Source organism: Pseudophryne corroboree, chromosome 1 (assembly GCF_028390025.1).
Source record: "Pseudophryne corroboree isolate aPseCor3 chromosome 1, aPseCor3.hap2, whole genome shotgun sequence".
Taxonomy (NCBI): Eukaryota; Metazoa; Chordata; class Amphibia; order Anura; family Myobatrachidae; genus Pseudophryne; species Pseudophryne corroboree.
The window spans coordinates 1047755913-1047782023 of NC_086444.1; the positions used below are offsets into that span (position 1 = coordinate 1047755913).

A 26111-nucleotide genomic window follows, 5' to 3' on the forward strand; every position below is an offset into this window, starting at 1 on the left:
ATGCATAGTATACTTGACGACACAGAGGTAGAGCAGTGGACTACTGTACCGTACTGCTATATATATACTGGTGGTCAGCAAAATTCTGCACTGTCCTCCTACTATATACTGCGCACAACTAAAATGCAGCACAGGTATGGATGCATAGTATACTTGACGACACAGAGGTAGAGCAATGGACTACTGTACCGTACTGCTATATATACTGGTGGTCACAGCAAAATTCTGCACTGTCCTCCTACTATATACTACAATGCAGCACAGATATGGAGCATTTTTCAGGCAGAGAATGTAGATATTTGCAGCACACTGAGCACAGATATTTGCAGCACACTGAGCAGATATTTGCAGCACACTGAACACAGAAACTGAGAGAACGCAGCCACGTCCTCTCGCTATCATCTCCAAAGCACGAGTGAAAATGGCGGCGACTCGAGGCTCCTTATATAGAATACGAATCTCGCGAGAATCCGACAGCGGGATGATGACGTTCGGGCGCGCTCGGGTTAACCGAGCAAGGCGGGAAGATTCGAGTCTGCCTCGGAACCGTATAAAATGGGTGAAGTTCGGGGAGGTTCGGATCCCGAGGAACCGAACCCGCTTATCACTAACGAAAAGTGACTCTCCCAACACTTTGTTTGGGTTTAGCCATTTTACGCGTCTAAACCGAACCCTTATGGGCGCGATAAGTGCCGAAAAAACAACACTTGAATATTGCCCCCCTGATCTCCCATCACTTTAGATGGGAGATCGGGCGTGATAAAACAATTGAATCGCCCCCAATGAGCACATTTGTTTTTTCAGTATCCCCTGAGAGTTTACTTGTCGGCTCATGCTCTTAAGTGGTACATACAGTGTTTTTGAAGATTAGTAGCACAAACTCATTATTAGTTGTTTCCATTTCAAGAACCTGAGAACACAATTTCAGACCCAAAATGGATTCTACAGTAGCTATAGGGCAGAAAGATGGATAATTGTTTTAAGAATTTTTTTCTAGTAAACCAAGTTTTAGCTATGGCTTCAGTCTTCAGAGTGATCAGATTTTGCACCAACAATCTATATTCTCAAAAGAAATTAAATCGTCAAAATGAAATAAAAGATAGAGATTATGATAAAAGGAGTTGATTTCCTTTGTGAAGCCTCAATGAATACTATTATGATTGCAGTTAGAGGTATACCATCCACATTGGGGCTAAAGGCCCCCATACACACTAGAGGACTTGGAAGATGAGCGATTTCCCTTGAACTTCCCAGAGTCCCTATCGAACGATATTGAGTGTACACACTGAGCGATTTTACAAATGATCTGAACAAAGAACGATCTGGCTGGGATTGAGCTGCTTGGATTGAGGGGATTGTTTTTATCATATTACGTCTTGAATGAGAACTTCAGTAAGGGAATGTCTCAAATTCTTAGAAATGTTTTCCTCTACCCTCTGTGATGTGATAGATAATATCCCTCGGAGCACTTCAGTTGCGGGAAAGGGCAGCAAAGTGGCAGATTATCTGATAATAATTCTGACATTTGGGATTCCTCAGATAGCCATGTGTTGATCACATTAATAGCCATGTCAAACTACCAGATTTGAGAAAGTCTGCTCCAGCCACAGAGACTCAAATACAGAGAGAAAATATGCCTTAACAAGATTTTGTGGCTTCAAGCTCTGGCATGTGTTTCCTCCTGTCCCTCTAACTGCGAGAACCATAAAAACTAGTTGCAGAAGTTATGGCATTGCATCCATCTTGGCCTTGCAGATTATGGCTCACAGTAACGAATGGGCCTCTACTTCTTTGGCTGTACTCTTCTACATTAGTGACCTACATCTAAAGAAGCTGTTTTGATGGTATGTAGATTGCTTACAAATTTTACAAGCATGTAAGAATTCTTACACTACGAAGTATGGAAAAAATTTTTTTATATTTCTAGACAGCAAATTTAATAAAGACACCGGAAGCTAGTATACCCAAAATGGTTGACTTTCTTCAAGAAGGTTTACAGAGAGATCTTGCTCTTTGAACATTAAAGGGACAGGTATCAGCACAGAGTGTATTATTGGATACAAGATTAGTTACAGATGATCTCATGAAAAGATGCAGCCAACAGAGTTTGCGCTTACACAAAGTTTTTGTGGCACCTTAGGATCTCAAGCTTTTTTTTTTTAGAAGTGTTAACACTAGAACATTTTGAGCCACTATAGAAAGTATCTAACAGGTGGCTGGTAGCAATCACATCTGCCAGAGGAGTGGGAGCAACTTCAGAATTTTGGGACAGGAAATGATTTCTGAGTATACACTCATAATAAGTGGAGCTGTGAACAAATCCTCCAAGTGCAACATCAAGCAAGAAATCGTACTTTTCGTTCTATCCAGAACTGGTAAATAGATACAGTTTATGCCATTTGTTTATTATATAGTTTTAAAGAAATGTCAGTATGGGGGTAATTCCAAGTTGATCGCAGCAGGATATTTTTTAGCAGTTGGGCAAAACCATGTGCACTGCAGCGGGGACAGATATAACATTTGCAGAGAGAGTTAGATTTGGGTGGGTTATTTTATTTCTGTGCAGGGTAAATACTGGCTGCTTTATTTTTACACTGCAATTGAGATTGCAGATTGAACTCACCACACCCAAATCTATCTCTCTCTGCACATGTTATATCTGCCTCCCCTGCAGTGCACATGGTTTTGCCCAACTGCTAAAAAATTTCCTGCTGCGATCAACTTGGAATTACCCCCTATATCTTTGCAGAACAAAGGATCTCTAAAAAAAAAACGATCATCCTTCCAAAAACACAATTGCAAGATGAATTACAGAAGCCCAGGTTCACAGGTTCATGAGAGGAAAAGAAGGGAGGTGCCAGAGATATTGAGGGCAAATTCCACAAGAGCAGGGGCAACCCTCGTGGGCTCACAGTGCACTGGTGTTAGCAGTTTCAGTTGATACAGAGTGGAACGTTGAGCAACCATAATGACACCCAGATTACATTTACAGAGAAATATGCCGACATTTGCCCGTATGCCGAGTTGAAAGCATCTATGCAACTGCACCACCCATGCCTGCCTGCTCAGTGTGATAGTCATGATCAGCACGTTCTTACACCAGCCCTGTCTTTGGTGCAAAAGATCCATCTGAAAACCGGTGCATCTCTGCATACGCACAACTCTGTATACCGGTAGCACACCGTTCCATTGACATGCCCTTGCTAAACTTTGCATAAATGCCTTTCTCTGACGTCCTAAGTGGATGCTGGGGACTCCGTCAGGACCATGGGGATTAGCGGCTCCGCAGGAGACAGGGCACAAAAGTAAAAGCTTTAGGATCAGGTGGTGTGCACTGGCTCCTCCCCCTTTGACCCTCCTCCAAGCCTCAGTTAGATTTTTGTGCCCGGCCGAGAAGGGTGCAATCTAGGTGGCTCTCCTAAAGAGCTGCTTAGAGTAAAAGTTTGTTAGGTTTTTTATTTTCAGTGAGTCCTGCTGGCAACAGGCTCACTGCTACGAGGGACTTAGGGGAGAGAAGTGAACTCACCTGCGTGCAGGATGGATTGGCTTCTTAGGCTACTGGACACCATTAGCTCCAGAGGGAGTCGGAACACAGGTCTCACCCTGGGGTTCGTCCCGGAGCCGCGCCGCCGACCCCCCTTGCAGATGCCGAAAAGTGAAGGTCCAGAAACGGCGGCAGAAGACTCTTCAGTCTTCATAAGGTAGCGCACAGCACTGCAGCTGTGCGCCATTGTTGTCAGCACACTTCATAGCAGCGGTCACTGAGGGTGCAGGGCGCTGGGGGGGGGCGCCCTGGGCAGCAATGATAGTACCTTATTCTGGCTAAAAATACATCACATATAGCCCCTGGGGGCTATATGGATGTATTTAACCCCTGCCAGGTCTCAGAAAAACGGGAGAAGAAGCCCGCCGAAAAGGGGGCGGGGCCTATTCTCCTCCGCACACAGCGCCATTTTCCCTCACAGAAATGCTGGTGGGAAGGCTCCCAGGCTCTCCCCTGCACTGCACTACAGAAACAGGGTTAAAACAGAGAGGGGGGGCACTTATTTGGCGATATGTATATATATATATTAAAATGCTATAAGGGAAAAACACTTATATAAAGGTTGTCCCTGTATAATTATAGCGTTTTTGGTGTGTGCTGGCAAACTCTCCCTCTGTCTCCCCAAAGGGCTAGTGGGGTCCTGTCCTCTATCAGAGCATTCCCTGTGTGTGTGCTGTGTGTCGGTACGTGTGTGTCGACATGTATGAGGACGATGTTGGTGAGGAGGCGGAGCAATTGCCTGAAATGGTGATGTCACTCTCTAGGGAGTCGACACCGGAATGGATGGCTTATTTAAGGAATTACGTGATAATGTCAACACGCTGCAAGGTCGGTTGACGACATGAGACGGCCGGCAAACAAATTAGTACCTGTCCAGGCGTCTCAAACACCGTCAGGGGCTGTAAAACGCTCATTTATCTCAGTCGGTCGACACAGACACGGACACTGACTCCAGTGTCGACGGTGAAGAAACAAACGTATTTTCCTTTAGGGCCACACGTTACATGTTAAGGGCAATGAAGGAGGTGTTACATATTTCTGATACTACAAGTACCACAAGAAGGGTATTATGTGGGGTGTGAAAAAACTACCTGTAGTTTTTCCTGAATCAGATAAATTAAATGAAATGTGTGATGATGCGTGGGTTTCCCCCGATAGAAAATTATTGGCGGTATACCCTTTCCCGCCAGAAGTTAGGGCGCGTTGGGAAACACCCTTTAGGGTGGATAAGGCGCTCACACGCTTATCAAAACAAGTGGCGGTACCGTCTCCAGATAGGGCCGCCCTCAAGGAGCCAGCTGAGAGGCTGGAAAATATCCTAAAAAGGTATATACACACATACTGGTGTTATACTGCGACCAGCGATCGCCTCAGCCTGGATGTGCAGCGCTGGGGTGGCTTGGTCGGATTCCCTGACTGAAAATATTGATACCCTTGACAGGGACAGTATTTTATTGACTATAGAGCATTTAAAGGATGCATTTCTATATATGCGAGATGCACAGAGGGATATTTGCACTCTGGCATCAAGAGTAAGTGCGATGTCCATATCTGCCAGAAGATGTTTATGGACACGACAGTGGTCAGGTGATGCAGATTCCAAATGGCACATGGAAGTATTGCCGTATAAAGGGGAGGAGTTATTTGGGGTCGGTCCATCGGACCTGGTGGCCTCGGCAACAGCTGGAAAATCCACCTTTTTTACCCCAAATCACATCTCGGCAGAAAAAGACACCGTCTTTTCAGCCTCAGTCCTTTCGTCCCCATAAGGGCAAGCGGGCAAAAGGCCAGTCATATCTGCCCAGGGATAGAGGAAAGGGAAGAAGACTGCAGCAGGCAGCCCATTCCCAGGAACAGAAGCCCTCCACAGCTTCTGCCAAGTCCTCAGCATGACGCTGGGGCCGTACAAGCGGACTCAAGTGCGGTGGGGGGTCGTCTCAAGAGTTTCAGCGCGTAGTGGGCTCACTCGCAAGTGGACCCCTGGATCCTACAAGTAGTATCCCAGGGGTACAGACTGGAAATTCGAGACGTCTCCCCCTCGCAGGCTCCTGATGTCTGCTTTACCAACGTCTTCCTCCGACAGGGAGGCAGTATTGGAAACAATTCACAAGCTGTATTCCCAGCAGGTGATAATCAAAGTACCCCTCCTACAACAAGGAAAGGGGTATTATTCCACACTATATTGTGGTACTGAAGCCAGACGGCTCGGTGAGACCTATTCTAAATGGGAAATCTTTGAACACTTACATACAAAGGTTCAAATCAAGATGGAGTCATTCAGAGCAGTGATAGCGAACCAGGAAGAAGGGGACTATATGGTGTCCCTGGACATCAAGGATGCTTACCTCCATGTCCCAAATTGCCCTTCTCACCAAGGGTACCTCAGGTTCGTGGTACGGAACTGTCACTATCAGTTTCAGACGCTGCCGTTTGGATTGTCCACGGCACCCCGGGTCTTTACCAAAGTAATGGCCGAAATGATGATTCTTCTTCAAAGAAAAGGCGTCTTAATTATCCCTTACTTGGACGATCTCCTGATAAGGGCAAGGTCCAGAGAACAGTTGGAAGTCGGAGTAGCACTATCTCAAGTAGTTCTACGACAGCACGGGTGGATTCTAAATATCCAAAATCGCAGCCGTTTCCGACGACACGTCTGCTGTTCCTAGGGATGGTTCTGGACACAGTCCAGAAAAAGGTGTTTCTCCCGGAGGAGAAAGCCAGGGAGTTATCCGAGCTAGTCAGGAACCTCCTAAAACCAGGAAAAGTGTCAGTGCATCATTGCACAAGAGTCCTGGGAAAAATGGTGGCTTATTACGAAGCGATTCCATTCGGCAGATTCCACGCAAGAACTTTTCAGTGGGATCTGCTGGACAAATGGTCCGGATCGTATTTTCAGATGCATCAGCGGATAACCCTGTCTCCAGGGACAGGGGTGTCTCTCCTGTGGTGGTTACAGAGTGCTCATCTTCTAGAGGGCCGCAGATTCGGCATTCAGGATTGGATGCTGGTGACCACGGAGGCCAGCCTGAGAGGCTGGGGAGCAGTCACACAGGGAAAAAATTTCCAGGGAGTGTGATCAAGTCTGGAGATTTTTCTCCACATAAATATACTGGAGCTAAGGGCAATTTACAATGCTCTAAGCTTAGCAAGACCTCTGCTTCAAGGTCAGCCGGTATTGATCCAGTGGGACAACATCACGGCAGTCGCCCACGTAAACAGACAGGGCGGCACAAGAAGCAGGAGGGCAATGGCAGAAACTGCAAGGATTTTTCGCTGGGCGGAAAATCATGTGATAGCACTGTCAGCAGTGTTCATTCCGGGAGTGGACAACTGGGAAGCAGACTTCCTCAGCAGGCACAACCTCCACCCGGGAGAGTGGGGACTTCATCGGGAAGTCTTCCACATGATTATGAAGCGTTGAAAAAGACCAAAGGTGGACATGATGGCGTCCCGCCTGAACAAAAAACTGGACAAGTATTGCGCCAGGTCAAAAGACCCTCAGGCAATAGCTGTGGACGTTCTGGTAACACCGTGGGTGTACCAGTCGGTGTATGTCTCCCTCCTCTGCTTCTCATACCCAAGGTATTGAGAATTATAAGACGTAGAGGAGTAAGAACTATACTCGTGGCTCCGGATTGGCCAAGAAGGACTTGGTACCCGGAACTTCAAGAGATGCTCACAGAGGACTCATGGCCTCTGCCGCTAAGAAGGGACTTGCTTCAGCAAGTACCATGTCTGTTCCAAGACTTACCGCGGCTGCGTTTGACGGCATGGCGGTTGAACGCCGGATCCTAAGGGAAAAAGGCATTCCGGAAGAGGTCATTCCTACCCTGGTCAAAGCCAGGAAGGAGGTGACCGCACAACATTATCACCACATGTGGCGAAAATATGTTGCGTGGTGTGAGGCCAGGAAGGCCCCATGAAGAAATTTCAACTCGGTCGTTTCCTGCATTTCCTGCAAACAGGAGTGTCTATGGGCCTCAAATTGGGGTCCATTAAGGTTCAAATTTCGGCCCTGTCGATTTTCTTCCAGAAAGAATTGGCTTCAGTTCCTGAAGTCCAGAAGTTTGTCAAGGGAGTACTGCATATACAACCCCCTTTTTGTGCCTCCAGTGGCACTGTGGGATCTCAACGTAGTTCTGGGATTCCTAAAATCACATTGGTTTAAACCGCTCAAATCTGTGGATTTGAAATATCTCACAGGGAAAGTGACCATGCTGTTGGCCCTGGCCTCGGCCAGGTGAGTGTCAGAATTGGCGGCGTTTGTCTCAAAAAGCCCATATCTGATTGTCCATTCGGACAGGGCAGAGCTGCGGACTCATCCCCAGTTTCTCCCTAAGGTGGTGTCAGTGTTTCACCCGAACCAGCTTATTGTGGTACCTGCGGCTACAAGGGACTTGGAGGACTCCAAGTTGCTAGATGTTGTCAGGGCCCTGAAAATATAGTTTCCAGGACGGCTGGAGTCAGGAAGACTGACTTGCTGTTATCCTGTATGCACCCAACAAACTGGGTGCTCTTGCTTCTAAGCAGACGATTGCTAGTTGGATGTGTAGTACAATTCAGCTTGCACATTCTGTGGCAGGCCTGCCACAGCCAAAATATGTAAATGCCCATTCCACAAGGAAGGTGGGCTCATCTTGGGCGGCTGCCCGAGGGGTCTCGGCTTTACAACTTTGCCGAGCTGATACTTGGTCAGGGGCACACCCTGACTGAGGAGGACCTGGAGTTCTCTCATTCGGTGCTGCAGAGTCATCCGCACTCTCCCGCCCGTTTGGGAGCTTTGGTATAATCCCCATGGTCCTGACGGAGTCCCCAGCATCCACTTAGGACGTCAGAGAAAATAAGAATTTACTTACCGATAATTCTATTTCTCGTAGTCCGTAGTGGATGCTGGGCGCCCATCCCAAGTGCGGATTGTCTGCAATACTTGTACATAGTTATTGTTACAAAAATCGGGTTATTATTGTTGTGAGCCATCTTTTCAGAGGCTCCGCTGTTATCATGCTGTTAACTGGGTTCAGATCACAGGTTGTACAGTGTGATTGGTGTGGCTGGTATGAGTCTTACCCGGGATTCAAAATCCTTCCTTATTGTGTACGCTCGTCCGGGCACAGTATCCTAACTGAGGCTTGGAGGAGGGTCATAGGGGGAGGAGCCAGTGCACACCACCTGATCCTAAAGCTTTTACTTTTGTGCCCTGTCTCCTGCGGAGCCGCTATTCCCCATGGTCCTGACGGAGTCCCCAGCATCCACTACGGACTACGAGAAATAGAATTATCGGTAAGTAAATTCTTATTTTTTCTGCAGTGGGGTACACTGTGTTCCACATGGAATACATCGGGGTGTAGAGTTGGATCTTGATCCAGAGGCACCAACAGGCTAAATATTTGACTGTTCCCAGGATGCATTGCATGGCCTCCTCTATAACCCCGCCTCCAGACACTGGAGCTCAGTTTGTAAGTTGGTGCCTCACTTAACAGGGGGGACTGCGCTAGGCAGCCCTGAAAAGAGCTTTTGTTAAGAAGATTCTTCAAGGGCTGCAGCACTTTTATGTCCTAGTGACATTCTGTGCTGCGGCTCCAACACCACCCCAGCAGCGCCGCATACTCCCGCTGGCCGAGTTCCCGGGTACTTGCGGCGGAGGCACTCCGGTTTCCAGGCACACGCCGCTGGCGCTCTCCAGGATCGCTTGGCTGCTTCTTTGGGAGGAGGTAAGAGGGTACCCCAGGTGGGACCCACTGAAATCGCGTTCCAGTCGCAGTCTAAGGAGACGGACCGCGACGCTGGCGTAGACACTGTGGCCGTACAGGGACCCCGCTATATCCACCAGGGCAGGGAGCACAGGTCGGATTTCACAAAAATCCTTTTAAGAAGTCTCCACACTACCCTGGGGTGAGGACCAGCATAGAGGATAAGGAGCTTGACCTGTAGCTCCTCCTGCAGCTCCGGGCGCCATCTACTGCTGGTGTTCCTGCCCTGGAGCTGCTTCTCACTCTCCCTCACTCCCTGACAGAGATTAGGGCGCCATCTTTACACAAGTAGCTGCGACTGATCTCCGGGACTGCAGGGCTATGTCTCCTCTGTAAATCCGCCTGTCTCATCAGCGCTGTGCATTTACAGTCACTTAAATATTCTACATGTCATTTTAGACAGTGTTAGTTAAGAACAAGTGTATTTCTACCTGAATATTTAGTACATGTATTCTGAGATATACATCCAGTATCTAATGTGCATTGTTATATCTATATATACATATATATGTAGTTTTACTACTCCAATGCAGTTTTATTGCTTGTCTGCAATAATTTCTGCATTGTACCTGTGACTGAGTGTGCCTGTTGCTGCTGTGTGGGTTTCATTCTCGTGTACCACACTTATTGCTATCACTGTATACTGTACCCTGGGGGGCTAGGTGCGTCAGGGTCTCATATATAGTGCTACACAATATATACTGTTTTGTGTGTTTTACTGTGTATTTCAGTCACCTCATACCGCTTTAATTCTCTGTTTGTGTCCTGTATTTCCTGTCACATAAATCAGGGGCTTATTTGCAGGTCTTGTATTTGTCTTGCTATATTGTACTGTTACGCTCTACGGCTACATGCCCTATAATGTCTGCCACACATGGCGGGAAATTTGCGGACGCTTCTGCATCATGCAGTGCTTGCACCAAGGATTTACTTGAGGGGGAAGTTTTAACTGATGGTTCGTGTACTGGGTGCCATACATCTCCCAGTCAGCCCGCAGCCCCTGTGGCCAATCAGGAACCACCTTGGGCAGCGTTCTCAAGTATGCTGGATATGCTTGTGAAACGTCTTAAGACCCCTGTGGGTCCTCCTGTGCCATTGCAGCCACAAATTGTCCCTTTAGTTAATCCGCCTTGGGCAGACATTCTGTCTACCCTAATAAAACAATTAAATCAATCTTTGGTGAGCCAAAAATCTACCCCACATCCCTCTGGGGTCATCTAAGCGGGCCGCTTCCTCCTCACACTCGCTCCACTAATATTTCAGATAATTCTGATGAGGATGGGGAATATACTGATCCGTTAGACACTGATACAGTTGCTTCTGACGAGGAATCTACAACTCAGGTTGATGTTCCAATGGAGGCTATTAAGCTGATTCTACAAATTGATGATGAGGTAGATCCCACTATTGCATCTAAGAAACCTGATAAGTTCAAACGTCAGAAGTTTACTAAATTAGTCTTCCCATTCTGACTATTTAATCGACGTACGTCAGGAATCCTGGTCTTCTCCAGGAAAGAAATTCTCCCTGTCTAAAAAGATGCTAGCTCGCTATTCTATCCCTGCAGAGTTGAGTACCAAGTGGGAAAATCCACCGCCAGAGGACTCTCATGTCGCCCGTCTTGTGGTGTCATCTACTCTGCCTTTCCTCACTGTCACCTCACTGAAGGAACCGACGGATAAGCTTGTGGAGGGATGCCTGAAGTCTGTTTACTCCCTTACCGGTGCTGTACAAAGGCCCACTATAGCAGCCTCCTGGGCTGCAAAAAGAATTGAAGCATGGGTTCAGGCAATAGAGGAAGAGCTACCTCAGGATATTTCTGACACTGCCAGACAATATCTGTCTCATATTACCACCGCCTCCCACTATATTCAGGAGGTGTCCTCTGAGGCAGGTGTAATGGCGGCCAAGGGCGTCTACTACGTCAATACTGGCTCGCTGAATTCTGTGGTTGAGGTCCTGGAAGGTGGACATGGACTCCAAAAAGACCTTGGAGGTGCTCCCTTTTAAGGGAGATATCCTATTTGGCGAGGATCTGAACAAGATTGTGACTGACTTGGCGACTGCTAAGACTGCGTTTCTCCCAAGTACTAATCCTTCTACACCGAAGGCTGAGTACCACTTTTCGTTCCTTTCGACCTCCAGGGAAAGCAAAGGGTCAGACGTACCCGAGACAGGCTCGTGCTTCCAAAACCACTAAGCCCAAACCTAAACAATATTAGGTTGCCCATCAGCCTGCTTCCAAACAAGACAAGCCTGCTGCATGACGGGCCGGGCCTCCCCCTGGGGGATCCCAGGGTGGGAGGCCGACTTCTGCAATTCGCCCAGGTCTGGTTAAGGACCACTTTAGACGCCTAGGCGCGGAAAGTTGTCTCTCACGGGTACACTGTCTCTTTCAAGAGACGTCCCCCTCGTCAGTTCTGCACAACGGTTATTCCTTCGGATCCGTTGAAAGCGCAAGCTCTACACCTGGTTGTGCGATCCCTCCTTCCTGGACACAGGAGTGGTAGTGCCGGTACCTCTGTCCTAGAGAGGCAGGGAATATTATTCGACCCTGTTTCTAGTCCCGAAACCCAATGGGTCCTTACGGCCTATACTCAACCTCAAATCATTGAACAAATTTGTGAGTGTCCAAATTCCATATGGAAACTCTGCGCTCTATTGTACTGGCCATGAAACCCGAAGACTATATGGTATCCCTGGACATACAGGATGCTTACCTGCATATACCTATTGCCATATCGCATCAGCAATATCTGCGGTTTGCTATTGGCAACCTACATTATCAATTCCAAGCTCTGTCATATAGACTGGCCATGTCCCCTTGGATTTTCACCAAGGTCATAGCCGTGATGGCGGCTCTTCTCCGTCATCAGGGAATCAGGATCCTGCCGTATCTGGACGACTTGCTGATCCTGGCGAACTCCCAAGATGTTCTCCTCAGTCATCTGGAACTGACGGTCCAATTTCTATAAGCCCACGGGTGGCTCATCAAATGGAAAAAGTCCTCACTGGTCCCTGCTCGGAGCATGGTGCACCTGGGAGTACTGCTGGACACACACAGCCAAAGACTGTTTCTGTCTCCGGAGAAAGTCATAAAACTTCAGGACAGGATCAGATACTTCCTTTCTCGCCCAAGAGTGTCGATACACTCGGCGATGCAAGTACTAGGCCTCATGGTGTCGGCTTTCGACATGGTAGAGTGCACTCAATTTCATTCCCGCCCTCTGCAACGGTTAATCCTTGCCAAGTGGGACGTCCTGCCCCATCGGATCAGGTCTCAAATGATCTCCTTGACTCTGGAGGTTCGTCTCGTGGCTACAGGACAAATGGATGAGCAAGGGATCTCCATTCTGGATCTCCAACTGGGTCCTACTGACAAAGGATGCCAGTCTGCGGGGTTGGGGTGCCGTGTTAGAGCAACACTCTCTCTAGGGTCGGTAGACCAAGGAGGAATCTCTCCTCCCGATAAACATTCTAGAATTGCGGGCAGTGTTCAATGCGTTGACGCTTGCCCTGCCTCTGATACAGAACAGGCATGTTCAAGTACAATCAGACAACGCCACCACGGTGGCATACATAAATCATTAAGGTGGCACTCGAAGCTGCATGGCAATGACAGAAGTATCAAAAATCCTTTGTGGGGCGAAACTCCATCTGCCAGCAATATCGGCAGTGTTCATTCCCGGAGTCCTCAACTGGGAAGCGGATTTCCTCAGTCGTCAGGATGTCCACGCCAGAGAGTGGAGTCTTCATCCGGAAGTCTTTCAACTCCTACTGGACAAGTGGGGCCTACCAGATGTAGACCTGATCGCGTCTCGACACAATCACAAGGTTCCGGTCTTCGCCCTAGCAATTCCATGGAACTTTCGGCTGCCATACGTGTTCTCTCCAGTGTCACTCCTGCCCAGGGTGCTATGGAAGTTCAAGCAAGAAGGAGGAATACTACTTCTAGTCGCTCCAGTGTGACCCAGACCACATTGGTTCTCAGACCTACATCCTCTTCTGCTTCCTCAACACCCAGACCACCTCGTTGCGGGCCCTTGTGTCTACCCGGACCTGTCCAGACTGGCTTTGACGGCTTGGCTCTTGAAGCTTCACTTCTGAGGGTCAAAGGATTCTCCGAGGCGGTTATCCAAACTATGTTGAAGACCCGCAAACCGGCTTCTGCACGGACTTATTACAGGGTCTGAAATTCTTATTTCACCTGGTGTGCTGCTAAGAATTACGATGCATACACTTTCAGAACTTCTAGAGACTTGGCTTTTCTGCAACAAGGCTTAGAGTTAGGCCTTAGTCTGGCCTCCCTCAAGGTTCATATTTCTGCCTTGTCGGTTTGGTTTCAGAGGAAGATTGCGTCTATTCCTAACGTTCATACTTTCACTCAAGGCTTTTTACGGATTCAGCCTCCCTATGTCACTTCTGTGGCTCCATTTCTGTGGATCTGTTTGTTGTCTTGAATGCCCTCCAAGAGTCTCCATTTGAACCTCTTGAGTCTGTGGACCTTAAATATCTTGCGCTTCAGGTCGTGTTTCTGCTGGCTATTGCCTCTGCTAGGAGGGTGTCGACTTAGGAGCTTTGTCCTGTCGTCCGCCCTTTCTGATCTTTCACCGTGACCGGGCAGTTCAGAAGGTGGTGTCATCTTCTCACCTTAACCAAGAGATCATGGTTCCAGCTTTTATCTCTTCTGGTTTGTCTTCCAAAGAACGGTCTTTGGATGTGGTACGGGCTCTCCGTATTTACGTGGAGAGGACTGCCTTTCTCAGGAGGTCCGATACCCTTTTTATACTTTTTGGTTTTCACAAACGTGGCTGGCCTGCGAATAAGCAAACCTTGGCCAGATGGATTAGAATGGTGATTGCACAAGCTTATGCACAGGCTGGTCTTCCAGCTCCTGCTGCTATTAAAGCCCATTCTACTCTGTCTGGTGGACCTTCTTGGGCAGCCTGCCGAGGCGCGTCTGCTGAACAATTGTCCAAGGCGGCTACGTGGTCCTCAGTGAAGACGTTCATTAGGTTTTATGTCTTTGATACTTCCGCCTCCCAGGATGCTTCCTTTGGACGCCGGGTTCTTGTACCCGCTACAGTGCGTCCCCTCCCATGAGGAACTGCTTTAGGACATCCCCAATGTATTCCCTGTGGAACACAGTGTACCCCGCTGCAGAAAAGGAGGTTTGTGGTAGACTTACCATAGTTAAATCTCTTTCTGCGAGGTACACTGGGTTCCACAGGGCGCCCACCCTGACGCACTTAGTTTCTTTGGGTTTGTATGGCTTGGCATTAAGCCACTGGTCCCTTCTGTCATGAGAATGTGGTTCTATGTGACCAACATCTGCCTTCTCTTTTTTTACCTGCTACTGCATTGGACTGGTTAACGAAACTGAGCTCCAGTGTCCGGAGGCGGGGTTATTGAGGAGGCCATGCAATGCATACTGGGAACAGTCAAAAGCATTAGCCTGTTGGTGCCTCTTGATCAAGATCCAACTCTACACCCCGATGTATTCCCTGTGGAACCCAGTGTACTGCGCAGAAAGAGATTTAACTATGGTAAGTCTACCATAAATCTCCTTTTACCACCCAGTTACGCCCCTTCAGCCACAAATAGAGAAACAGCAAGTCTAACTCGTAATTGTGACCCTCATTCAGTGTGGATCACAATTTGCAAAGCTGCTCGCAGCAGCAATACAAATGCAGTAGCCTCGGCTTACTCAGGCTGGCCGCCGCAGGGCGGCTTGCAAGGCCAAGGAAACTGCGTCTTGCGACACAGTCCCTTACTTTGCCACTCCCGGAAAACAGGGGCGACATGGCATCTACCAAACCCAGTTAAGGCTCAGACTGTCAAATAGCGAAGTCATTTGTACAGGGAATGTTTTTTCCAGTACTCCAGAATACAATGGTGGCGTGCTATACTTCACTCCTGCCGATGTTGGTGCACATGGTGATCTGCAGCTGCTGGACCATGGAAACGGGATCAGTATGATATCCCGGCAGTCAGGAGGCCGACGGCGGGATCCCGACAGTCGTAATACCAGCGGCGAGCGTAGTGTGTCCCCTCGCAGGCTCGTTACGCTCGCCATGCTTCGGGCCTGGTTCCCTCTCGGCTGGTGGTCGGGATTCCAACTGCCAGTATTTCACCGGGAGTCAGGATTCCGGCATCGGTTTCATAACAGACAGGATCCCAACAATTGGTAAATTGACTGCCTCCTATGGAAACCCAATCTATAAAGCGCCCTACAAACAGTTCTTGTGATAACTTTGTTTCTGGAGGTTAATGTCTGTTTGAGTGTGTGCTAAGTGTACAGACCATAAGCCCCTGGGCCATGTGTGAATGATTAAAATACAAACTTCTCTGTTCTGCACTGTGTATATGTCGCCACTTCATAAATAATGATAGCAAGTCACACTGGTGTTTTGACACTTGGATGAAGATTTACTAAAGCTTCTAAAATGGACAAGTGGCGATGTTGCCCATATCAACTAATCATATGTCTGTCTTTCTCTATTGAATTCTAAAAAATGATAGACGGAATCTGATTGGTCTGTTTTAGAAGCTTTAATAAATCTACCCCTAGGTCTTATTTTCAGTGTGTTTCTATGACTTTAAACCCTACAATACAGGTTAAGTGACCTCTGTTTACCTGAAAGCATGTCATGCATAGGAGGCATTGTCTGTAGAGGGTGGGGGCATTTCTTGTCCCCATGGTTTATTGCATGCTTTTCTGTCCAGGGAAGACATGTATGCACAGGACTCCATAGAACTGCTCACCTCATCTGGCATCCAGTTTAAGAAACATGAGGACGAGGGCATTGAAACGCACTGTTTTGCAGAGTTGTTTATGACCTCTGGAGTGGTGCTTTGTGAAGGAGTAAAGTGGCTTTCTTTCCACAGGTAAGTGGTGTTCCTCTATGTACTGATGTGATCAGCCATGTATTGTGCATAAATTCAGGACTGCACCATTCCACCATAGACCTGATGATATCACTTATTGGGCACTTCTGCACCACTGACCACTTGGAAACCTTGTCATACCCCTCACCATGGCTTAAACGCTTTCCAGAACTGACATGATTTCCTTCTATAAGCGCTCTGATAGGTTGAATCCACTGCTATATATTTAGTTTTAAAATCCAGCTAGTTGCTGTGTGTCATGGATGACAGCACCTTCCTCTGTGATGCACTCCTGATATATTTCCCCATTGTGTATTCGTGACATCCAGCCTGACCTCTAACCTATCTGATTGTTTAATTCTCTCATATTCTTACAATGTGATTGCATGTTACTGTTTGGCATTATTACACGTTGGTGCTCTTTATTTGCTGGTTCAGATTGCTACTTTGGTCTAAGGGGGTTATTCCGACCCGTTCGCACGCTGCGGTTTTACTTCCGAACGCAGGCATTTGGAGGGTGGATGTCTGACGTCAATTCCGGGACCTTCATCGCTGGATTCATCGCACAGGGTAAGTAACTGCAGGGCTAGTCTTATTTTAGCCAAAACTTTTTTAGCATAGCCGGGCTGCACAAGCGATCACAGCCCTGCTATGCTAAAATACAATCCCCCATAGGAGGCGTCTAGTTGATCGCACGAACAGCAAAAAGTTGCTATGTGCGATCAACTCGGAATGACCCCTTAAGTCTCCAGGCCTGCCACATTATTAATGTGAATGGACACTGCAGTTTGGCTTCAGGAACATTTCCATCTTTGACCGTTCTATATTAATCTGTTGCTAGAGATGTGATGGTTACAGTAGCAATAACGCTGCATTGCAAAGTCATCTGTGACTGTTCCATAATCTCTTCCTGACCCTGATACTGTGCCCAAACCGTGACAAAGTTACTAGGTGAAGAGCAGGGCTACAGATGTGTCCTCAAAACTGTTGCTCAGTTTGCACCAAACCGTCCCTTTCAGAGCATCAGGTCCTTGGCGACTCTGCCGCGCTGAGCATCTTCCTCGCTTAAAATGTGCATCTTGCGTAAATAAGACAACTGGAAGTGACAAGATTACATTGCTAGCTGCACTGATCAATTTGATGTGTAACATTTGTACATCTGCGCGTGGCTAAGTGTGAATCTGTGTAAGAAGGGCTCCAATGCGGCAGCCACAGCTTTTTCTCACGCCAAGTTCAGTTATGCTTCATCCGCGACTTTTTATGTGTTTTAAAACTAATACCTGTGCAGTTAAAATCACAGCTACCAGCGTCTCTAGTACCCTCTGAGTGGTGTTTTGCTGCGTTTGCCATGCTAATGAGAAATATACAGTACACTACTCCTCTTGGAGAGTCTGTCTCTTCGGGTGCATTGCACTGTATGGCATATTGACGCTAGGTGTAGGAGTACACATCTGTATGCCCAAGAAAAGATAACTGCTACAGAAATCCAATAATAATCCTTTAAACCACATGAGAACTATATGGACAACAAAAAACGAGTCAATTGATTCCCTTGGCGCATAGGGAGATATGTGTAACAATGATTTACTTTCCTAAATCAAATAGTTGATTTCTACTTTTCTGCGTACCCCCACTCACGCTGGTCTAAAGTGGGCTGCACACATAAAGGTATCTTTATCCTTTCCTGCGTGGAACTTAGAGTCTGAAAGTAGTCCTGAATGTCGTACCCCAACTCACACAGCGATGGAGGTCTGGACTCCTATCAAGGTTTCTTTCTGTTGTCGTCTCAATATGGTACCGAAAATCTATCCTCACCACAAGGTAATTTCGTTGACATGAAAAACAAAACAAGGGTATACAATGTGTAGTATTCCCCTTATTATATATCATATATGGTAATACATATGAACCACTTCCGTGCCTTAAATACACCCTGGATAACTCCAATATGTCCGGTGTCTTTTATAAAAAGTATGTGTTGTCAGCATATAGACCCTTCACCAATTGTTCCGAATATAGTCTGCGTACCCCTAACTCACACAGTGAACGCTGGTGTAAATCCTATAACGGTATCTTTATATTGCACACAATGCATCTAATGGGCGTACCCCAACTCACACGTGGGTATGTTGTCTGAATCACATCACGGAATATTTTACTTGTTCCTTGCTTCACAAATAATCTCAAGTCAGACCTTTAAACAAGACCTTTGACACGGAAGTTCTTGATCTTCAAAAACAATTTTTTCTCCAAGTATTACTCCTTAAAAATCATATATGAAAGTCCCAGACAAGCACACATGTGCAGAAAAATATGTTCAACATATAAAAATGGTCCATATTCATAAAAACATTAATTTTATGAATATGGACCATTTTTATCTTTTTTTCTTCATGTGATTTTTTTTAAGAGTTTTTTTATTGTCTAAAAATAAATTGTGTTGAACATATTTTTCTGCACATGTGTGCTTGTCTGGGACTTTCATATATGATTTTTAAGGAGTAATACTTGGAGAAAAAATTATTTTTGAAGATCAAGGACTTCCGTGTCAAAGGTCTTGTTTAAAGGTCTGACTTGAGATTATTTGTGAAGCAAGGAACAAGTAAAAGATTCCGTGATGTGATTCAGACAACATACCCACGTGTGAGTTGGGGTACGCCCATTAGATGCATTGTGTGCAATATAAAGATACCGTTATAGGATTTACACCAACGTTCACTGTGTGAGTTAGGGGTACGCAGACTCTATTCGGAACAATTGGTGAAGGGTCTATATGCTGATAACACATACTTTTTATAAAAGACACCGGACATATTGGAGTTATCCAGGGTGTATTTAAGGCACGGAAGTGGTTCATATGTATTACCATATATGATATATAATAAGGGGAATACTACACATTGGATACCCTTGTTTTATTTTTCATGTCAACGAAATTACCTTGTGGTGAGGATAGATTTTCGGTACCATATTGAGACGACAACAGAAAGAAACCTTGATAGGAGGAGTCCAGACCTCCATCGCTATGTGAGTTTGGGTACGACATTTAGGACTACTTTCAGGCTCTAAGTTCCACGCAGGAAAGGATAAAGATACCTTTATGTGTGCAGCCCACTTTAGACCAGCGTGAGTGGGGGTACGCAGAAAAGTAGAAATCAACTATTTGATTTACGAAAGTAAATCATTGTTACACATATCTCCCTATGCGCCAAGGGAATCAATTGACTCGTTTTTTGTTGTCCATATAGTTGAAAGTTGGATTATGGGTGATATCCAGTTGAGTCAAGAGTTTCCATAGGCTGCATCCCCTTGCGCCATTTTGTAGTGTTTACAAAAATATCCTTTTCCATACTGCACATGAGAACTAAACAGCGTATTTTCTATTCTTTACTTTCTTTCACCAATAATGTACACACAGTACTGTGTAGGCATGTTACTATGACCAGCCCCATTAATGTACACACAGTGTTGTGTGGGCATGGTGTTGTGACTAACCCCATTAATGTATACTGATAATACTGATTATCTTACAGGAATGAAAGCTATACCTTAAATACTCTTTACCATGGAGCCGCTGTACTTAATACACACTCTACGTACTTTGTACGCTATTAGCGTACAAAGTCCCGTGCTGTGTACAGACTTAGCGTACAAACGCCGCGCTGACGGTACAAAGTACACACAGCGCGTACACACCCAATGAACACACTTTAAACCTTATACAGCAATGTGATGCGTTACTAATACACTTTAAACCTTATGCAGCAATGCAGTGTGATGTTATTACACTTTAAACCTTACGCAGCAATGCAGTGTGATGCTATTACACTTTAAACCTTATGCAGTGAAAGAAAGACACGACACCAGTCTGTGGCTAAACCACTGGGTTCCGACACCACAGCGTATTATTGCTGAAAGGGGGTTACAATATAAACAATACAATATAACAAAATAATGGCTACAGTCAATGTTACATACGTGAGTGGATTCGCTTGCGCTACCCGGTCCGGTCCTCCGTCATCTGATAGATAACGTTGTGAGTCTTGTGTCTGACCAGGCCTGCAGCAGGCTCTCTCTATACAATTCTTCCAAAAAGCAATACAATAGATACTGTAATCTCTTTGTCCATTGGACACAGGGATGCACATTTACAGTACAGGAGAGGTCATAGGTCGGTTTGAATAGGTAGGCGATGTCTTTCCCAACTGCTCTTGTGGGTGGTCTCCTCTGGATTCCCGCCGCATACATAATGTACAGTAAATACAGTTTATATCTATATTCTGCTCCTGCACATAACTATCTGCAGGAACATGCGATCTTTCTCAAACCAACACCGGAATGTTACCCTTAAAATCAGCTGGATACTAAACACCACCTTATAACCTTATTCTGTCCCCTCCTATTCTGTAAAGGTGAATCCCTTTGTTCTGAAACCATTTAAACTGCTGTTACTTTCTGATGTGGTGCAGGGAAGCTATGTGTACATTGTGCACTATTTGGATTAAATATGTAATATGTTTTGATAGCCTTCCATGCATCCACAAACTCTACCGTAAATACTCATACCACGCGCTAATACGCAGGACCGTGGGAGCGACCATATACGAAAATTGCAAATATGCGCACGCGCACAGAGGCCATCTGCGTAGTTTGTACGTGATGTGTGTACTGCAATATTTTTCGACTTTGACAGTCCACCCTTTGGCATTCACCAATAACTGCCACTATCTAATCACTAAACAGAAAAATATCAATACAATATCTACAGAAGTTTGGATGGTCGGGGGAGAGTTGTAGGTGGGAAATGTATGACCTAGTGGGATAGTAGAAAGCATGTATGTATGAATCCATGTCTGAGGGGCATGTATCATCGTGCCGTATATGTTCTAAATAAGCTTCGAGGTATTGCGAAGTATACATTAAATCCTTCTTATCCCGTATTAAGGGTCTGTAAGTGGGCCAACAAACACTACCGAGCTCTTTTCGGCTTCTTGTTCCAACAAATGGGGTGCACATTTAGTTGATGATACATGCAGGGGTATATGTGGATATCACCTGTCGACTATGTGTGCCATTAACTGAAGGTTGCAGAGATGAAGATAAGACATATGAATAAAATACATTCACATAAACATTTTGGGTAGGGCTGATGTCTTTTTCCGGATGGATGTATCTGGGCAGAGGGGGAGACAAAAGAAAAACGGGTGAACGAAACAGGCCATTAAATTAATTTGCAATCCTTATCATATCACAGTCCCTATGGATGGGTCGTAAACTAAATCTGCTGCTGTAACAGTACCCTTGCTCCTTAGACTCATCAATTTTGTGCCGTGCTTGCGCCGCATCAGAATTCGAACACACCTAAGTATCAAACCAATAATTATGACGCCTCCCAGGATACAAAGGAGAAACTTCCCTACACTCATGATGACATTTTGAGCCCACTCTCCTAAACCTGAGAACCAATTGCGTGGAATCAGTTCCTGCTTGTAAGCTTGTAACTCCCTTCCCGTATACCTGAAGGTGTCGTCATACATCTCCGTGATATTATCTATCAAGTTCGCTAGCGCATGGATATACCTATAATTTATAATTCCTCTGGCAGTACGGGTGATGTCTAATGCTAGAAGGAATTGAATCCCGGTGGATTCGTGGATCAAATCAGAGGCTGCGTGCTCTGTCCTATCTATGAGGTGTCTCTTGATGATGTGTTCATAGTGAGTATGAGTATAAGGAGCCTGAGCACTGCGGTGAACGTCTTTCATCTTATCATGGGTTATGGTCATGACCTCTGGCAGTACTTTCCCAATATAACACAATCCCTCTGAGCTCGGGGCAAGCCACTTGTAAGCCTTCCTCCCACATATGAAATAGGCATCATCTGGGAGTACGTAGGGGACAAAATATGACATCACCATATTACAAACTTTCCAAGTAAAGAAACCTATCCCTAGTTCTCCCATCTGCTCAGTACAAGTATCGGGCTGGATGATATGGGCACAATACCCTGGCGATACTTTTCCAACCCACATGGTCTTGCTTCCACGAGTATACCTATACCGAAAATACCTCCCACTGTTGGCTATTTTGGGTACAAGTTCAGAGTCTATGGGTATCCTATCAGCTGTGTGTGAATAGGTCATTGTCTGGTTATTCCACGTCACTTCCCAATTTCCCGGTTTTCGGTAATTGGAAATATTGAAACACAATAAGGACCTGTCTACATGATACTGGTGGAGCTTCAAACTAGGGGGCCTAGAAATATTGAATTTCTTGTCCACCGGTCTCCCACCCCGTAATTCGAGTACCTCATCTATTGCTAAAGGGCATGGTACTAATCCTGACTTGCTCTGACCTTGAGGTACCTGTGAGCACACCCAACATTCTGTCTGGTTTAAGACCTTACCCACTAGTGAGTGGTAATCACTCAACGGATGACGGTCCATGTCGATATTAAGGTTGGACTGACAGCTCTGGATGCCCCCATCCTCAACTATATTCTCACAGTTCCTACAAATACAATATTCATTAGACAATAACCCCTCACAGTGCCTCCGAGCTCCCTGACTACCAGAGCGCTTACTGATGCTAGCCTTTACTTGAGCGATGTGCTGCTCCTGAGATTCTACAAATTCATACTCGTCATCAGAACCCATTCCAGATCCCTGCTCGACCTCTCTGGGACCCTCACCAAAACAAACTGTCTTGATCAAAACCAGAATTACTAATAGAACCCTAAACGCAGTCTCTTGTGATCGATCCATTTCGTTTAGGGAAAAGAGGAAAATAAGAAGGGGAAAAGACAGGAAAATGCAGGGGGAGGTGAAAAAAAAAAAAAAAAAGAATGATACTACAACCGTTCTAGATCTGTGCTCGAATGACCTTCAACAGTCCTGCCTCTCAACCTTCCCGTACAGACACTCCAGTGATACGAGGTTCTCTACACACTGCTTTTTGTCACGAGTTCTCTGCGGGTCAGCGGCCTTTCTGTAGGGAACATAAATCTTGCATTTCAATGTGTTTAACTGTTGTGTATTATCAGTTGTGTGAAGTAAACCATCTGTGGAAAGTGAAAAGAGAAAGGAAATAATAAAAAGAAAATTTTTCAGATTTGCGTTCACCATCAGGCTGTCACGCCATCATGCATATCTGTGTCTATATACAGTCTCCCTTCACCCGTATTCCCATTCTCCACCCTTTGTGCATGACCAGGCACACTGATACTGGTGTCCCTATGCTGGTGAGATATACTGGATTTGGGCAGAACGCTGAAAGACCGAGTAGGCCTGTGGCGTCTGAACTGTAACGCTGTCTGTGAACGTAAGAGATGAAGAGGAAGCTTTGAAGACAAATTACATAGAGTTTAGTAACAGATAAGTTGGTAGAGGCAAAGAAGATTTTTACAAAGTTTGACATCTGGATTGGGCACTAAAGGGAATGATTCTCTACTCGGTCTGCTCCCCCCCAAAAAAATCTATGTGTGTTATATCTCTACTGGGACTATCCCAGCCATCAATCCAGTGTCCTGTCCATTCTAAATTCATAGGGAACCCGGTATCTTTGAGATAATTTCCTCTACCTGTGATGGACATGTATCTAGAACAGCGAGATGCAACCTTAGTCTTCGTGGGTATCCAACATAATTCGTACTTCCTGAGCGGGAGCACGCTATATGTATACCATCTCTAACAAAACTTCTGCTAGAGAAATTAGAGGTCACTTCTGCTAGAGAAAGAAGCAGAAGTTGAGACCTCCTCCTAACCCCAGTAAGTTCTGTCAAAAGGGTAAAGTTGCATTTATTCCATTCTTCCCATTAACCGAATCTGTGTTTTCTATATGGCTCGTGACTTCTTACTATATGTCCCTTGATCCCGTCTGTGTTTAATAACGTGGCTTGTTTTCTCTGTCTAGGGGTCTATATTGGCTATGTGCTCTACTACTCTTGCAATCTCTAGAAAAATGCCCTTTATTTTTTTTAGAGAAGAAAAAGGAGAGCAAAGAATGTGTCTTTGTTGGCGCACATTTTTTTTAAAAGACGAAACACGTGTCGGCGGTGCTATGGCCGCTACCTGACTTGTCTAAACATAATGATTTGCATGTAATAGACCAAATACTCTGACACTTACGGACTTAGTACAATATGAAAATAGATAGTGTCTGTGTCAATCCATGTGAGAGCTACCTAATGAATATGCTGATGCACTAATTTAATGTGGTTTTGAATTAGGAGCTCCACGCTATCAGTTAGTGCTATGTGTGTTAGAAATGCTCTAGAATATTATAACCCAATAGCTGCAGTACTTTAATAGTGCTATATCTAATGCTGCTGCAGAATACTGCTGACAGGATGTGTTCATATTAACATACTACACCACCTGGTGTTCTCACTCTATCTCAATAGCTACATTGTATGCAATAGAAGCTGATACAGTTTCCTGTTAAAAACATCTACTTTTAAGATAGTTACAGTTACACATTCACATGATGTTCAGCTGCTAGCAAGAACGTTTTAGAATATAACGATTGATAGCTGCAGTGTTCACTAGTGCTGCATATCACACCACTTGGTGATTTCATTTATTAAAAAATCTTTTTTGTTACATTGTATCTAAATAAGTGGAAGACACAGTATATTGCTAAAAGCACTTGTTCTCAAGCCAATCCACGTTAGCTGCAGTATCTAATAGTATTATATCTAATGCTGCTGTGGAATACTACCGACAGGATGTGTTTATATTAACATACTATACCACCTGGTGTTTTCATTTATTTCAATAGCTACACTGTATGCAACAGCCAGTGGCGGTTCTTGCCACGGGCAAGCAGGACTTTTGCCCGGGGCGCCGCCTTCCGGAGGGTGCTGGCGCCATCCGGAGGGCGCCGCACCGTGGCAAGATCCGCCACTGCTGCACGCTGTGTCCCCCGTCCGCCTCCGCTGCCGTCCCCGTCCTCGGCGCCTCCTGTGAAGGGAACTAGACGCTATGCGTCTAGTTTCCCTTCGTGGAGAGTAACTGCTGAGCGGTGCGCGATGACGTCATCGCGCACCGCACAGCAAAGGTCCTCTCCACGAAGGGAACTAGACGCATAGCGTCTAGTTTCTCTTCGTGGAGAGGACCTTTTGCTGTGCGGTGCGCGATGACGTCATCGCGCACCGCTCAGCATTCAAGCGGCGCTTTCAATGTACAGGGGGCGTGACTCACCACGCCCCCTGTATTAGGCCACGCCCCTTTCCTGCCCGGGGCGCTCTGCGCCCTTGAACCGGCCCTGGCAACAGCAGTTGACACAGTTTCTTATTAAAGACATTTACTTTCAAGTTAAGTTACAATTACTCACTCATCTGGTATCTAGCTGTTAGTAATAAAACAGTTATTTACTGTAAGCATTCGTTCTTAAGTGATCCAATTATTATTACACACCTTTATTTGATATAACTGCCAATAATAAAACAGGCTAGATATTTTGATATTTATGGATCCAGTACAAGATTTAAATATACAGTGTTCTTGGTAACTTTTGAGAAAGCTACCTATTGTATACATTAATACACCAATTCAGTGTGGCTATCAAACTATCAATTATTATTAATTACTAACAAATTAATCGGCTACAGTTACATATTCTATTATATGTAGCTGTTGATTCAGTTACAGTTACATACTGTCATTTAACATAGTGATAGAGGTAATATATAATTACTGTAACCATACAATGTTATTATATAAGAAAATATATGTGCGGGAGGTATGTCCTTACTGTGTTTAGCTGTCGGCAATAAAAACAGTTATCTGCAGAAAGTATCTGCTCCCAAGTGAGCTACAGTTGTACACCCCTGTTTGGCAGAGCCGTTAACAACAAAGGCAACATATAATTATTACAACTATATAATACTCAAAGAAATGCTATAGAATACAATATTTGTCAGCTACAGC

General features: G+C 45.6%; 1 protein-coding gene across 2 annotated transcripts in view; it reads left to right on the top strand.

Moving 5' to 3' along the window:
- The window catches only part of CNOT7 (CCR4-NOT transcription complex subunit 7), an 80135-nt gene that overhangs the window by 39761 nt on the left and 14263 nt on the right, over window positions 1-26111 (top strand). Inside the window, exon 4 of one of the 2 annotated variants that reach the window (XM_063920846.1) lies at window positions 16021-16182. The exons of the other annotated variant lie outside the window; for it this stretch is intronic. Within the exon in view, the coding sequence (XP_063776916.1) occupies window positions 16021-16182 (162 nt within the window). The remainder of the gene's footprint in view (window positions 1-16020; window positions 16183-26111) is intronic. 2 annotated transcript variants of the gene reach the window in all.